Source organism: Meles meles, chromosome 1 (genome assembly GCF_922984935.1).
Source record: "Meles meles chromosome 1, mMelMel3.1 paternal haplotype, whole genome shotgun sequence".
In the NCBI taxonomy this organism is placed as follows: domain Eukaryota; kingdom Metazoa; phylum Chordata; class Mammalia; order Carnivora; family Mustelidae; genus Meles; species Meles meles.
In genome coordinates, this window is record NC_060066.1 from 179,819,258 (window position 1) to 179,835,789 (window position 16,532).

Sequence of the window (16,532 nt, forward strand, 5' to 3'; positions counted from 1 at the left end):
TTTTTTTTTTTTTTTTTTTTTTAAACTCCAACCAGGGCGACTTAGGTTAAATCCGTTTCTGTGACAACCCAACCAATTGGGTACTGGGTAACTAGTGGTTCTCTCTTGGGAACAGGGATACGTTTACAAATAAAGATGGAGGGAAACTCTGGCTTTGTTTGCGGGGTTTGAAGTGTTTCTAATAAAACTTGCATTAATGGATTATTTGTCTGATTTTTTAAAAAGTACAAATTTAAAATTCTAAAATATACCATGTACAAGTGGAGTTTTGGAATGAGCTCATTTATCAATCAGAGACCACCCACAGGAATATTCCCCTGCCAACATCCTCCTGCTGCTTTGAAAAGGCTCAAGTCAGTTCCTAATGATCCACCACTATCCACAAGAAGAGACTCACAATTGCCACTTTGTAGACACTTATCCTTTGCTAGGGTCTTTGTGTCCCTCAGGCAAGTTCATTCTAACTTCCATGCTTTGTTCATGCTCACTCACTCTGCCCAGAATTCCCTTACCCATATTATCTACATAATCAAGTCCAGCTCATATTTCCTGGCAAATCTGAGTCTCCTCTGAATCTGAAGTCACTATAGCTGACTTTTATTCTGTCATTTATAGCACTTACCATCTGAATCTCACTACTTGGTACTTGGTACTTGGTACTTGGTTTACTGCCACAGGGTCTCAAAATACATCTAAGTCAGATGGCCAGATCTTTATCATATTTAATCACCCAAAGAACCAAAACAAAAGTTTACATAGACATCTCTTGCTCAGCTGGTAATTGAACATTGGGTAATTTCTAGGAACCATCCTCAACTTTCACTTTCACTACCCAGTACACATGTTAAACCCATTCCTTGTTGGAAGCATTCTGCACCACACCAGAGCACTTTTTGTCCCTTCACTTACCAGCATTGTTTTCACAGAATGGGCCATTTCCTCAACATACGATTTCAAGATATTAACACTGAACCCAGGAGTTAGTAGTCGACGGTGCTGGAACCACTTGGGTCCATCTAGACTCAGCAGTCCTTTTCCTTGAGAAATAAAAGGAACAAAACCTCATGGCATTTTATTAGATGAAATGAGGAAGGAGAGGTGAGGAACACAACATCATGGGGTGACTGTGGCACACAGGTAGTCATAACAGAGTGGAAATCAGAGCAGTGCTCATATACTAAATTGGAAGTGAGTTTTGATACTTACATCTGGGATGGATGTATTTAACATTGTGAGGAAGACCCCAAGTTTTGCAGCCTGATGAGTGTGCCAATCCTGAAATCACCAGCTACTACCTGTGTAGTAACTGAGTAAGTCACTTAATCTTCCTGAGCCTTTGTTTTCTCAATGATAAAGTGTGATAACAAGCTGTGTGATACTTCACTCTGTTGCTGTGCAGATTAAATGAAGGTGTATGCATGAGGCACCTAAACCATCCTCTAGCTCGTGGTAGAAACACAACAATATTCATCTCCTCTTGACTCCAAATCAATCCATAAACTACGCTGTAAACACAAAATTTGCAAGGAACTAGACCTGAATATCCACTCTGTCCCAGGATGTCTCCTCCTGAGTCCTAGCCTGTGCTTTACACCTATAAATGATATGAAATGGAAACACTCATGAAGACCAATGTTTTACAACCTTCTGTTGCAAGAAAGATCATTAATGATTTGGCTTTGAAATGACCTTGAAGTTTATTGATATGCAATTTCCATTATTCATTGAGAGCTTACAACATGTCAGGCTTGCGATGCATGGTCCAGTGCTGGTCCAATGCCAGCCATTACACTAAGTGTAGAAAATATGTGCTTCACTTAATCTTCACAATGGCCCAGAGATGTAACACTCATTAGATGTTTTCCCCCAAATCACATTCAACTAGTCAGTGGGAGGCAGTACTCAAATCCAAATACCTCCGAACCCCAAACCGACAGTTTTTTTCATTTATTTCCTTCTTTGTCTAACATAAATACTAATTACATGACTAAAAGTCTTAATTTATCTGCTCATTAAATACTGTCAAAATATACTTCAGAGCAAAACTGCACTGGAGAAGTTTTGGTTCTTTTGGAAGAACCAAGAAAACAAGAAAGAAGGATAAAATAAAGGATTAAGACATGAGGCTGCAGTTTTAAAGACAGAGATGGGACCAATTCACACACATGTGCCTTGAGATGAGACTCTGGAGAGAAAAATGGACAAAGAGAGTTCCTAGGAAGTTGTGTTGGCTGAGCACTTCCTCTTGATCTTCCCCTTAGAAAACTTGCGTATAGAACTACCATCCTCTTAATGCTTTTGAACATTCTGATTTGTTTCTTTGGAATGCTCTATAATAGTAAGGGGACCTCAGATGAGAGAGTGAGTCACTCTGCTTTCTTGCACATACTTACCAAGATACGGAATCAAGAACTTGTGTGGGTACTTGGACTTGGGATCTGCAGAGTCAAGTAGAGGAAACAAACGACAGCATTAGAGGGAAATTACCGAAGTTGGTGAAGTTTCCTTCATTTGCCTGCACTAAGCGTAATTAGCAAAAAGGAGCCCAGGGTTCACCCCTTATAGCCCTGGCAGGCCTAGGAAAACCACAAGTCTTGGTTGAGGAACCAGAGAACAATAAACCCCAGGAGGCAGACAGGAACACAAACCCAGATTCTTCCTTTACTTACACTTTCTCCAACAGAAACAGAGATTGCCTTGAGGGTTACCAAGTTTCCAGAACAGGATTTGGGACAATATATTATATCCTTCTTGGAAAATAGATTAGGGATTAGAGCAGGGGCTGGCAGACCACAGAGAAAGGGGGACAAATGCCTCTTGGGGTTCGCATGCATTGTAACATGGAGGTATTTTACAGCTCTTGTCCTTTAAGAGGTGGGCAAGAAATAAATCAGGGCTGAGGGCATGGGACACATGGAGAGTTTCAGGGAAAGTCTGTTTTCCTTTATTAGGTTTTACTAAAAGTAATGGAAACAGTGGACAGGGAAGAAAGATTAGAATATAAGCTCTTAGTTAAAACTAAGTTAGTTAAAACAAAGATGATGGAGCAAACACCAAATATTTTAATTTTGTGCTATGAAATGATCCACCACGGATGCTTTGAAAAAGGCTTGGATGGGACGTTAGATGACTTGTGCCCCAAAAGGAAACAAACACATGCAAACAAAAAACCAAAATTGGAACCACCATCAAAAGGTTATACTGGTAAATTAATGACCTAGCATTCAGGTTAACGTACTGAAACACCAGAGGCTGAGCTACTTCTGAATTCCCCTGAAAACTTACGCTCAAGCAGGGGTTGAGGGTGGGGATTATTGCTGATACTGAAGTCACAAAACCAAGAGGCAAAGGAAGCCCTTGGTGATCTGGTGGTGCCAGCCCGGCTTTAAGATACATCCTCAAGGGCCCATGGGAGTCTGAGGTGGACAAGGGACTGGGTGGGATGTTATAGTCCCTTTCAGGATTGGTCAGAAACCTCTCCCCACTTTCTCCAGGTCTCTCTTTCTTTTTTTAATTCCAGGATGGTGAACACAGTGAAACTAATTTATATTAGTTTCAGATGTAGAATGTAGTGATTCGACAATTCCATACATCATCCAGTGCTCATCACAACTAGTGCACTCCTTAATCCCATCACCTATTTTACCCATCCCCTGCTCTGGTAACCATCATTGTGTCCCTAGGCCCCTTAAAGGCTGAGTTCTAATCTTTGCTTCAGGAATTCGTTAGAATCCTGCCTGTGAGTTTTGCATATCACTCCCAGGAGGATTAGGTTCCTGAGATTCATCCCTTTTCTTACCTGTTCTGCCCAAAAATATCCTTGCGTAGTCTGGGTCATAGATACAGAAAAATGCTTGGAAAGGCCCAACCCAGCAAGGAAAGGCACAAGGGTATTTTTCAACAAGTTCCTCAAATTTCTCCATTTTACCATCCTGAAGTAACTGTAGTGAGAAAAAGAGTGAAGGAAGTTAGAGGGACCAAACAGTCTGGATTCATCTCCTCTTACAGAGGCAAGCTGAATGTAGGGCCTCAATAAGTTCACACAAACATGATTTCCTTGGAATGTCCAAGCTTGGAGTTTAATTTTTTAAAAGATTTATTTATTTATGGGGCACCTGGGTGGCTCAGTGGGTTAAAGCCTCTGCCTTTGGTTCAGGTTATGATCCCAGGACCCTGGGATCGAGCCCTGCATTGGGCTCTATGCTCAGCAGGGAGCCTACTTCCCTTCCTCTCTCTCTGCCTGCCTCTCTGCCTACTTGTGATCTGTCTGTCAAATAAATAAATAAAATCTTTAAAAAAAATTTATTTATTTATTTATTTATTTGAGAGAAAGAAAGAGAATTGAGGGGAGGCAGAGGAAGAGGGAGAAGAAGAAAATCTCAAGTAGACTTCCTGTTCAGCATGGAGTCATTCTCACAAACTTGAGATCATGATCTGAACTGAAACCAAGAGTCAGACACTTAACTGAGTATGCCTCCCAAGCACCTAATGAAGGTCAGTGTATTTATCTTCTCAATGTAAATGTATGTTGAATCCCCAGAATAAGTCCCTGTCAAATGACATCTACGGTAAGCTGTTTTCCCAACTGAGAAGGTGAAGAGACCTGAATCTGCCTCACCAGGCAAGGTCATGCATTTTGATTAGGAGTGGAGTCTGGAAGCTGAGATTTTTTTCCTATGTGGGAAGCTAATTGGTAGTTTACTGAACATACCCCATGATCCAGCTCACTATTTCCTCTCCCTTTTCCTTTTTCTAATTATTGAGGAGTGACTTGTGACTTCATAGTAAAAGCTTCTCCCTAAAAACCTACCCACTCTGAACAGAGTGGAGAGCCGAGATATGGACCCTCAACTCTATGGTCAAATAATCTTTGACAAAACAGGAAAAAATATACAATGGAAAAAAGACAGTCTCTTCAATAAATGGTGCTGGCAAAACTGGACAGCGATATGTAGAAGAATGAAACTCGACCATTCTCTTACACCATACACAAAGATAAACTCGAAATGGATAAAAGACCTCAACGTGAGACAGGAATCCATCAGAATCCTAGAGGAGAACATAGGCAGTAACCTCTTCGATATCAGCCACAGCAACTTCTTTCAAGATATGTCTCCAGAGGCAAAGGAAACAAAAGCAAAAATGAACTTTTGGGACTTCATCAAGATCAAAAGCTTCTGCACAGCAAAGGAAACAGTCAACAAAACAAAAAGGCAACCCACAGAATGGGAGAAGATATTTGCAAATGTCAGTACAGACAAAAGGTTGATATCCAGGATCTATAAAGAACTCCTCAAACTCAACACACACAAAACAGATAATCATACCGAAAAATGGGCAGAAGATATGAACAGACACTTCTCCAATGAGGACATACAAATGGCTATCAGACACATGAAAAAATGCTCATCATCACTAGCCATCAGGGAGATTCAAATTAAAACCACATTGAGATCCCACCTTACACCAGTTAGAATGGCCAAAATTAGCAAGACAGGAAACAACATGTGTTGGAGAGGTTGTGGAGAAAGGGGAACCCTCTTACACTGTTGGTGGGAATGCAAGTTGGTGCAGCCACTCTGGAGAACAGTGTGGAGATTCCTCAAGAAATTAAAAATAGAGCTTCTCTATGACCCTGCAATTGCAGTGCTGGGTATTTACCCCAAAGATACAGATGTAGTGAAAAGAAGAGCCATCTGTACCCCAATGTTTATAGCAGCAATGGCTATGGTCGCCAAACTGTGGAAAGAACCAAGATGCCCTTCAATGGATGAATGGATAAGGAAGATGTGGTACATATACACAGTGGAGTATTATGCCTCCATCAGAAAGGATGAATACCCAACTTTTGTAGCAACATGGACGGGACTGGAAGAGATTATGCTGAGCAAAATAAGTCAAGCAGAGAGAGTCAAGTATCATATGGTTTCACTTATTTGTGGAGTGTAACAAAGAACATGGAGGACATGGGGAGATGGAGAGGAGAAGGGAGTTGTGGGAAATTGGAAGGGGAGATGAACCATGAGAGACTATGGAGTCTGAAAAACAGGGGTGGGGGTGGGAGGTTGGGGAACCAGGTGGAGGGTAATAGAGAGGGCACGTATTGCATGGAGCACTGGGTGTGGTGCAAAAACAATGAGTACTGTTATGCTGAAAATAAATAAATAAATTTAATAAAAACAAAACAAAACAAACAAAAAAACCCCTTCCCACTCCATCTACAAAGAAAATCCCATTCTTTTCCCTCACAACAATAGATGGCTCATTTATACAGGTGTGTGAAGCGTGAAGCAAGTTTAAATAAAATTCTCAGCTTCCAACATTTATAAGCCAGGGTACAAATACCACCATCAAAGATGAACTTTTTGCCTTAATAAGCAAGTTACTAATAACTAATTTAAACAGTTCCTCTAAATCACTGACAAGAAGATTCATTTATATCCACTTTTTGTATAACGTGAGAGAGTGGGGGGCACCCGTATGTGTGTGTCTGGGTGTACCCAGTGACACCTGATTGTGGGGGTCTTGACTTGCAAAGAAACCCTAAGGCTGGCAAGTTCTTCCTTGTGTGACCAACCATACAGAGTTTGCCATGTGATTTGTCTTACCCTCAGAAAAGGTGGAAAATTTTGGCTCCCAGTTTCCTCTGTTACCAGCTAGCAACTTTATCCCATGAAGTATTCCCTGGAAAGTTTAGGGCCCCTAGGAGGTTGACATTCTTGAAATCTAGCTCCTGAAATGGTACAGATTCATTTTTGCTAACTACAGTCAAGCCAGTGACAAGCACTCACTGACAATGCAAATGATGTCTCCCAACGAAACAAATGTTCCTTCATTTGTAAACCATAGACAAGTGAGTATTTATTAAGTGCCTATTATATATGCCAGGCAATTGAGATGCAGGGAAATACAAGACAGGCAAGGTCTTTGCCCTCATGGAAATTATAGTTTAATATGAAGATTATTTCTTTAGGTTAGGAATTGTTATGGACACCCTCAGCCAAAAGCATTTGTTTATACTTTTATTAACTCCCATCTGGGCAGAAAGGAGAGAAAGCCATTGTGACTCCTATAATATATGAATTTATATTTCTTCATCCACAATATTATCTTAATACATCTGAAAATATGTCTTACACATATTTAGGAAACACTGCTTAGAAATATTCAGAAAATGCTTATTCCCCAGACAAATAGTAATAGCTAACACTTACAAAGCACTACTATGAGCTAGGTACTGCCATGATCATGCTTTCCATGATTTATATTATTTAATCTTTATACCAGGAACCCTATGAAGCAGACATGATTAGAACCTACATTTTACAGATGAGGAAACTGGACCTTAGGGAGGTTAAGGAAAACAGTTCCAGCTGTTCCTTGTGACTAAGTGGTGAATTGTCAAAAGAAACATAAAGGGTAAAAAAAATAAAAATAAAAAAGGTAAACAGGTAGAGTTGGTAATATTAGTCAGCTTGATATATTAGCCATATCTCATCTATAAAACTGTAAAACTCTGATAGAGGCCCTTCTAAAACACACACAAAAAATTTACTGACAGTCAAGAGGTTATGGACTTTAAAACATTATGAATGTAATAAAAAATCTGAATAAAAATAAAACCATTCTGTCTATAACAGTATCAGAAAGAATAAAACATTCAGAAACAAATTTAAAAAGATAAATGTAAAATTTATACTCTGAAAACTATAAAACATTGTTGAAAGAAATTTGAAAATACTCAAGTAAATGTAAATATGTCCCATATTCACGGATCAGAAGACTTAATATTGTTAACATGACAATATTTCCCAGATTGATCTACAGATTCAATGTAATCCCTGTCAGAATCACACCTGGCTTTTTTGTAAACATTGACAAGCTGATCCTAAAACTTATATGGAAACCAGAGGTATCCAGAATAACCTAAACAATCTTGAAAAAGAACAAAATATGGGAACCTGGGTGGCTCAGTTGGTTAAGGGTTAAGTGTTTGCCTTCGGCTCAGGTCCTGATCCCAGGGTCTTGGGATAGAGTCCTGCCTCAGACTCCCTGCTCAGAGGAGAGTCTGCTTCTTCCTCTCCTTTTGCCCGTTCCCCCTCTTCATGCTATCTCTCTCACACACAGAAATAAATAAAATCTTTAAAAGAAAGAACAAAATAGGAAGACTCATGATTCCCAATTTCAAAATTTACTACAAAGCAGTGTGGTATTGGCATAAGGACAGACATATAGATCAATAGAATAGAATTAAGAATCTCGAAACAAACTTCATGTTTACAGTCAACTGACAGCAGTGTCTTTTGTTCCAATGAGCTGGTTCTTGGTGGCCCTTGGATGGAGGAAGCTCCTCACTAGAAAGACCAAGCAATAATTAGAAACTTGGAATCTTCAGTCCCAGTTCCCATTCTACAGAGAGGAAGAGGGACCAGAAATGGAATTCATGTTAAATCATGCCTACATGATGAAGCCTCTGTAAGAATTCCAAAAATATACGGTTTGGAGACCTTCTAGTTTGGTGAACATGTGGAGGTACTGGTAGAGTGATGCATCTGGAGAGGGTATGGAAGCTCTGTGCCCCTTCTCACATACCTTACCCAATGCATCACTTCGAACTGCATGTTCATCTGTATCTTTTATCATATCCATTTATAATAAACTGGTAAATAGTAAATTAACTGTTTCCTGAGTTCTGTGAGCTGTTCCAGCATATTAACCAGATCTGAAGAAGAGGTCACAGGAATCTCCAACTTACACGTGATTGATCAGAAGCACAGTAACAATCTGAACTTGCCATTGGCATCTGAAGTGTGGTGGGGGGTAGTCTTGTGGGGCTGACTTCTTAATCTGTGAGATCTGATGCTCTCTCTGGGTAGATAGACAGTGTCAGAATTGTATTGTATCACAGGATTTCTTGATTGCAGCCTGGAGGTGGGGCACTCACTCAACATCTGGTGTCAGAAGTGTTGTGAACATGGTCATAGCATGAGAGTAAAGTGGAAACACAGGAGGAGAACTGGGTTTTTCCAACTCAGGTTCCAAACAATTCAATAGTGGGAAAATAGTCTTTTCAACAAATGGTGCTGGGATAACTGGGTAGTCACAAAAAATAGTAAAGTTAGACCCTTACCTTAAACAACATGCAAAAATTAATTTAATGGACCAAAGATATAAATGAAAGAGCTAAAACTATAAAACTCTAAGAAGAAAACATGAAGAATTAACAGATTTGGCAGTCAGCTGCTTTTCTACACTAAAATGTAGAAAATCTGCATTTACTACACAAAAACCTGTTGAGGTTCTAACAAACAATCTGAAAAGAAAATAATGAAAACAAGTCCATCTGTAATAGCATCAAAAAGAATAAACTATTTAGGAGGTGAAACCAAGTATTGGAAAACCAAATATTCCCAACAAACAAGGTGAAAGACTTGTATAGTGAGAACTAAATATTTCTGAAGAAATTTAAAAAGACATAAATAAATGGAAACACATTCCATGTTCATGGATTGGAAGATTTATTACTAAGATGTCAATACTACCCAAAGTGATCTACAATTCAATATAATCCCTACCAAAATTCTAATCTAATGATGTTTTCCTTGGGAAATAGAAAAACCCATCCTAAAATTTATATGGAATATCAAGGGACCTTGAATAGCCAAAATGTCTTTAATAAGAAGAACAAAGCTGAAGGACTCATGTTTCCTGATTTCAAAACTTACTACAGAGCTACAGTAATCAAAACAGTGTGGTTCCGGCACAGAGAGACATATAGGCTAATGGAATAAAATAGAAAGTCTAGAAATAAACCCCCAAAATATGGTCAAATGATGTTTGACAAAGGTTCTAGGACCATTTAATGGGAAAGGGACAGTCTTTTCAACAAATGTTGCTGGGAAAACTGGATATCCACACGGCATGGAATAAAGTTGGGTCCTTCCTTACCTAACACCATATACAACACCATGGAAAATGGTTCAAAGACCTAAATGTAAGACCTTAAACTGTAAAATTCTTAGAAGAAAACACAGAGCAAAGTCTTCAAAACTTTGGATCTAGGGCGCCTGGGTGGCTCAGTGGTTTAAGCCGCTGCCTTCGGCTCAGGTCATGATCTCAGGGTCCTGGGATCGAGTCCCACGTCGGGCTCTCTGCACTGAAGGGAGCCTGCTTCCCTCTCACTCTCTCTGCCTGCCTCTCTCTCTGTCAAAATTAATAAATAAAATTAAAAAAAAAACAACTTTGGATCTAGCAGTGATTTCTGGAATAGTACACTAAACCCACAGGAAAAAAGAAAAAATATACAAATTGGACTTTATGAAAATTTAAAAAAATGTGCATGAAAATACAGTATAATGGAGTAAAAAGTAAAAAACACAGAATGGGAGAAATATTTGCAAATATCTGATAAGTGGTTAATATCCAAAATACATAGAGCTCTCCTAAAACTCATCAACAGAAAACAACCTGATCCAAATATGGGTAAGGGACTTACCTAGACATTTCTCCAAAGAAGACATACAAATGGCACTGAGCACATGAAAAGATGCTTAACATCACTAATCATTAGGGAAATGCAAATCAAAAGTATAAGATACTACCTCTGACTCATTGGGATGACTGTCAGAAAAAAACCAAACCAAACCAACCAACCAACCAACCAAACAAACAAAAAACCCCCAGAAAACAGCAAGTGTTGGTAAGAATGTGGAGAAATTGGAACCCCTGTGCACTTCTGGTGGAAGTGTAAAATTGTACTGCCACTGTGGAAAACAGTGTGGTTGTTCCTCAGAAAATTAGATAGAATTACCATATGATCCAGCAATTCCATTTCTGGGTACATATCCAAAAGAATTGTAAGTAGGGTGTCAAAGAGATTTTTGTACACCCTTCTTCACAACAGCTAAAATGTAGAAACAACCAATGTATCCCCTGATGGATGAGTAAACAAACAAAATGAGGTATATAGGCACAGTGAAATATTATTCAGTTTTTAAAGGAAAGACAATTCTGACATATGCTACAATATGGATGAATCCTGAGGACATTATGCTAAGTGAAATAAGCTAGTTACAAAAGGATAAATACTACACGATTCCACTTATGTGAAATAGTAGTAGTCAAAATTGTAGAGTAGTCAAAATTGTAGAGACAGAAAATAGAATGGTGCTTGCCAGGGCCTGGGGAAAGACAGAAATGGGGAACTATTGTTTAATGGGTACAGAATTTCAGTTTTACAAGATGAAAAGAGTTATGGAGTTGGATGGTGTTAATGATTGCACAACATTATGAATGTATTTAATATCACTCAACTGTACTCTTTTAGAAATGGTTAAGATGGCAAATTTTATGTTATGGGCATTTTACTATAGTAAACATGTTGGGAAAAAAATTGGAAAGGTATCAGAATTTTCAACATCATCCTGAAAGGTAGAAGACATTGGAATGATGTCTTCAAAATTCTGAGAGAAAATTATATCCAAGGTATAATCTATACCCAGCCAAACTATCAATCAAGTTATGAATTTTCACAGACATTTTCAGCCATTCGAGAGCTCAAAAAATTCACCTGACATTCCTTCACTCAATCTCAGGAAGCTACCCATAAAAATGATAAAATAAATCAGGAAAAAGAAAAGACATAGTATCCAGGAAACAGAATATAGGACACAAGGTAGCGCATTATCTGTGTACCCAGCCTAGAGAATATCCAGTCCAGATTCGACTGGGAGGTGAGGTCGCTGGGAGAAATGCCTCCAGAAAAGCACATAGGCTGACAGATTTTTCAATATGTTTCAATATTTGGAAATATTATTGAGATGTGTTTGACAGATCTATTAAAAGCATTTGGGAAAAAATAGTGATAGATTTTGAAAAACTAAGCATATGAGAAAAGGAGGAAGGTAATAACACCATGGGAGAAATAAAGTTCTATGAGAAAAGAAACAAAATCAACCATTAGATCAGTGGTAAGTAAACATTTACATAATCAAAATAATATAAATATTAATTATTCTATTTAACACAAAATACAATGTAACTATATTGGGACAGTAAAAGATGAGGTATAAGTGATTACTCATTCTGAGATAGTTAATAAAAGGATATCTAAAATTATTAGAGTAAGAAACTCAACATAGTAATATTATTTTGCCAGTAAGGTTTGAAATAAACAGAAGAGTTGAGAGTGGTTGCTTTTGGGCAGAAGGACTGGGAGTGGGAGAGCCAAAGGATCAGGCACTAACTCTGCTGGGGACACCCTCCCCACCCCAGCCATCCTTTAAAATTCTGCCCAGACTTCCATTGACTTTCCTTCCTTCCCTAGGTAGAGATGCCTATTTCCTTCCAAGATCCCCTGTCCCTCAACCTCTGTCAAAGCACTCATTACCCTGTATTTGCATTTTCTCTTTGTGGTCTAAGTATGCATCTGATTTGGGCTTTTTTTTTTTTAATTTAAACTTTATTTTATTTTTTCAGTATTCATTGTTTACGCATCACTCCGAGTGCTCCATGCAACAGGTGCCCTCCTTAATACCCACCACAAGGCTCACCCAACCCTCCACCCTCACTCCCCTTCAAAACCCTCAGTTTGTTTCTCAGAGTCCACAGTCTCTCATGGTTCGTCTCCCCCTCGGATTTCCCCCAGGCTGACTTGGGCTTCTGAGGGCTGGTACCGCTCTGCTTGTAATCCCAACACCCATCACACAATTCCACTCAAACCTGGCTGAATGAATAAAACAAGGATTCTGGAGTGAGAGTGGATTTGGACAACAGAAGGACCACAAAGTAAAGGTCTCCCTCTTACACATTTCAATTAGCCATCACTTTCTGAGTGATTGGTGAGGACTGCTCTTTACTTCCCAAAATCTTGGGAAAAATTCATTTTCTCTGGTTGTAATGCACTAAGGGTGGCAACTAATTGTGTTCTATTTTGCCTATTTTCTGCAGTTAATAAGCATTATTTAGAGTAACATAACTATTTTTTTAGTGATTCATGTGGAAGACTTTAAAATTTAAAAAAAATTTTTTTTATAAACATATAATGTATTATTAGCACCAGGGGTACAGGTCTGTGAATCACCAGGTTTACACACTTCACAGCACTCACCATATCACATACTCTCCCCAATGTGTGGAAGGCTTTTTAAGATGCAGTGCATAAATGCAAGAGATAGGTGAAGCAACCAGAGACTGCCTTGAATTACAGGGAATTATCTTTTTCTGTAGGCAGTCTCTACATACGTCCTCCCAACACACCGCCCCCCCCCCCCCCCGCCCCCCGCAAGCTTCCACTCCAGGGACTCCAGACTTGTTTCTCTTTCCCTGCAACCCTGTGAGGGAGCAAGCCCAGAGTAATGGAAAGATGCCGAGAGCCACAGCCTGAGCCAGAGAGGGCAGGGTGCAGCGATGAAAGGAAAGGGAGGAAGCAGCCCATCTCTCCGCCCGCCTGGTATCCTCGGAAGCATCCTTCTCCGCCCCTCCTTCCATTACCTTCTGGTGCCCATAGAACCAGTGGATGGGAGGCGCGGGGAAGCGACACAGGTCTCGCAGCAGCCGCAGCCTCCGCAAGTAGAGCTTGATGGCCTGCAGCAGGCCCAGCGCCAGGCAGAACACGAAGGCCAGGTACAAGGGCCGCGCCCAGCGCGTCTGGAGCCAGGAGGACTCCATCGCTGTGCGCTGCGCGGTCGCAGGCGGTCTGCGGGGCTGGGGGAGGGATGGGCTTTCCCCGCCCGGTGCCTGAAGAAGATTGCCCAGCCCACCGCGACTCTGTGCCCTAGAGCAAGTTCCGCTCTTCTCCCAGGAGGAGGAAGACCTCGGAGGGAGAGCGCCAGCTTGGCCAGAGGAGGCAGTCTCGAGTTCTCCGATTTCTAACCCTTTATCAATTGAGGCGAATCTTCATTCAGGGCAACTTTTTTGTTGTTTTTAATTTTATTTTTTCAGTGTTCCAAGATTCATTGTTTATGCACCACACAGGGCAACTTCTTAATGCCCTTCTGGAGTGTCACACTTTAGCTGTGACAGTTTTCAATTATGGGAGGTCAGAATTTAGGTTTCAAAATAATACCAAGGCTTGAGGCCATTGTTTTTCTTCTTTGCCACAAATAAATGGTAAACTGCTATGTTAATAAAAACAAAACAAAAACCCAAACAAAAACCTTTCCCCCTCTGAAACTCTGTCAGAACCCACAGGGATCTGGGAGTTGGGAATGGACATGCATAATCATTACACTTACATAGTGTGGCTTGTCCAGTGGTGCGTTGGTAAATGTTTTACAGTTGATCTTCACTCGGATTTCTAGCATTTGCCAATGTCCACCATGTGTTATTTCAAGCTACAGAAGACACTAGGGATACAATCAGGGCCCACTATATAATTTGTGGATCCCAGGGCAAAATGAAAATGTGGGGCCCCTTGCTATAAACTTATTAACAATTTCAAGATGATGGCAGCAGAGCATTAAACCAAGCATGTGAGTATGCTTCTAAGTATGGGGCCTTGTTTCATGCCTATGAAGCCAGATCTATCCAAGAGACATACATAACTTTGAGAGCATAGAAAATAGGAAAATGTAGCAAAATAATTAGAAAGCAATGCAGTTTTGGTACTTATTACTTATTAGGTGGTGAACTAGGATCCAGCAGACCTGACTTCCCAAGTTGCTGTCCTCCTTGCACAAAATTCAATTATTCATTCATTTATTTATGCTAAGAAAGACACATGTTAGGTGTTGGATTTACAGTTTTGAACAATAAACTCAATCTCTGCTACAACGCCCTATTCTCCTCCCTGTCACTGCTCCCACTCCTTAAGCCCCACCCCAGTCTCCATTCCAGGTTTTGTTTGGTGGGTTAATAGTTTAGACAGACTCTAATTGTGAAAACTTCATTTGGACTAAGTACCAGGTCCTGGGGTGTTCCATTATGTCCCACACCTTACATGTTACAGTTCCTCTATGTCCACCTACCTCCAACCTTCAACTATTGTTATTTGGCTGTGTCTCAGAATCTTCTGGTTTATGCAGTCTCCTCTGAGTAACTCAGATTCTTCCTCTGCACCCTGTCCCTTCTCCAAATCATGGTAAGTGTATGGTGGCCTTCATATGACCACATCATGGTGATCAAGCTGAGGACCTCAGATCCATGCTCTGCCTTCGGGATCCAGGCTGGTCTTGGCTTTGTGACATCTAGTCTTGCTCTCATCTTGGGATCCTCTGGGCTGACTGACAAGTAGTAGAGTGGGACTGGTGAACTTCTGGTTAGTTCTTTCAGCAGAGTCAGGGCCTGGGGACTCCTTAGCTGTCCCAGTCTTACTCAGGCTCTTGCTGGAGATGTTAATATCTCCTGAGATGTTCTGGTCCATCCGTGGCGTTCTCTGTCCTTCCTTAGAAAAAAAACCCATCAGCACTTTTTGCACTATACCCAGGAGCCTAAGAAAGGCTTGAGGATGCTAGCTCAATTCTTCTCCCTGCTTCACTGCCATTTTCACTCTGGCTCCTCTCCAAAAGGAAGCAAGGCAAAATCTATCCAAATCTTCATTTCCAGAAATTCAGCCTAAAGGGAAAAAATTAGATGCTTTCCTAACCTCTGGCTTTACCTCTTCTGCTAATTCTTACCCTGTCCACCAGGCTGGAAGGTGGAGGTGGGGATTCACAACTTCCATTCATGTAGTAGAAACTTTCCTTATGTGTCCTCTCGCCCTTGATTGAGACTGAAAATCTACAGCCTACTCCAATAGGACATGATAATGGGACATACAGGAAGTTAGAAAAATATTTATTCTGGCCAAAGATTGGCTTTCAAAACTTATTTCAACTCAAAAATTTCATTTTGGAGACCAACAGCAGAGCATCTGTCCCTTCCTTCTCTTGGCATATCTGTGCAAATGTTCACTAGATTGAATTTGCTTGGCTGTAGGATGGGGATAGGGACACTGAAAAAGCCCCATCAATATGATCAGACCAGGTAAGGATTTCAGACTTTACAAAATGTGATAGTAATTCACTGAAGGGATTTAAAATGGAAAGTGAAAGTTAAGTAGTACATCACAGCTATTTGGGAGATAATAGTGAGCAAATATTTATTGTGTGCTTATTAAGTGCCAAGTACTATTTTAAAGGGATTTACATGTATTAACTCATTTAATCCTCATAATAAAAACTTGAGGTAGGTATTACCATTATCCCCATTGTATATATATGGAAACTGACACACAGAGAGATTATGAAGTTTGCCCAGGACATCAGAGGGTGAGAAGGGGCAGCAGGATTTGAATCCAGTCAGTCTCAAGAACCTAGGTCCTAGGATCTTAACATTTATAGGAGCAAATGATATGTCTATGGGGTGGTGAAAAACTGGCACTAGAAGACCAGTTCTGAAGCTGTTATAATATCTAGATAAGATGTAATGGTAGCCTGGTGAGGGGGAGTGCCATGGGACAAAGAGGTAGAATAAGTGGGAGAAATATTGGAGAGTGTTTTTTTAAAAATTAATTAATTAATTAATTATTTTATAAACATATAATGTATTTTTAT

General features: G+C 40.1%; 1 protein-coding gene across 1 annotated transcript in view; it reads right to left on the reverse strand.

Annotated features, from left to right (window-relative positions):
- Positions 1 to 13,788, reverse strand: part of LOC123947112 (cytochrome P450 4X1) — a 41,696-nt gene extending 27,908 nt beyond the window's left edge. The window contains exons 1-4 of the mRNA XM_046013110.1: positions 13,492 to 13,788; positions 3,800 to 3,941; positions 2,394 to 2,438; positions 910 to 1,037 (exon numbers count right to left, since the gene is read on the reverse strand). Of these exons, the coding sequence (XP_045869066.1) occupies positions 910 to 1,037; positions 2,394 to 2,438; positions 3,800 to 3,941; positions 13,492 to 13,668 (492 nt within the window). The 5' untranslated portion in view covers positions 13,669 to 13,788. The remainder of the gene's footprint in view (positions 1 to 909; positions 1,038 to 2,393; positions 2,439 to 3,799; positions 3,942 to 13,491) is intronic.
- Between the last annotated feature and the right edge of the window lie 2,744 nt (positions 13,789 to 16,532).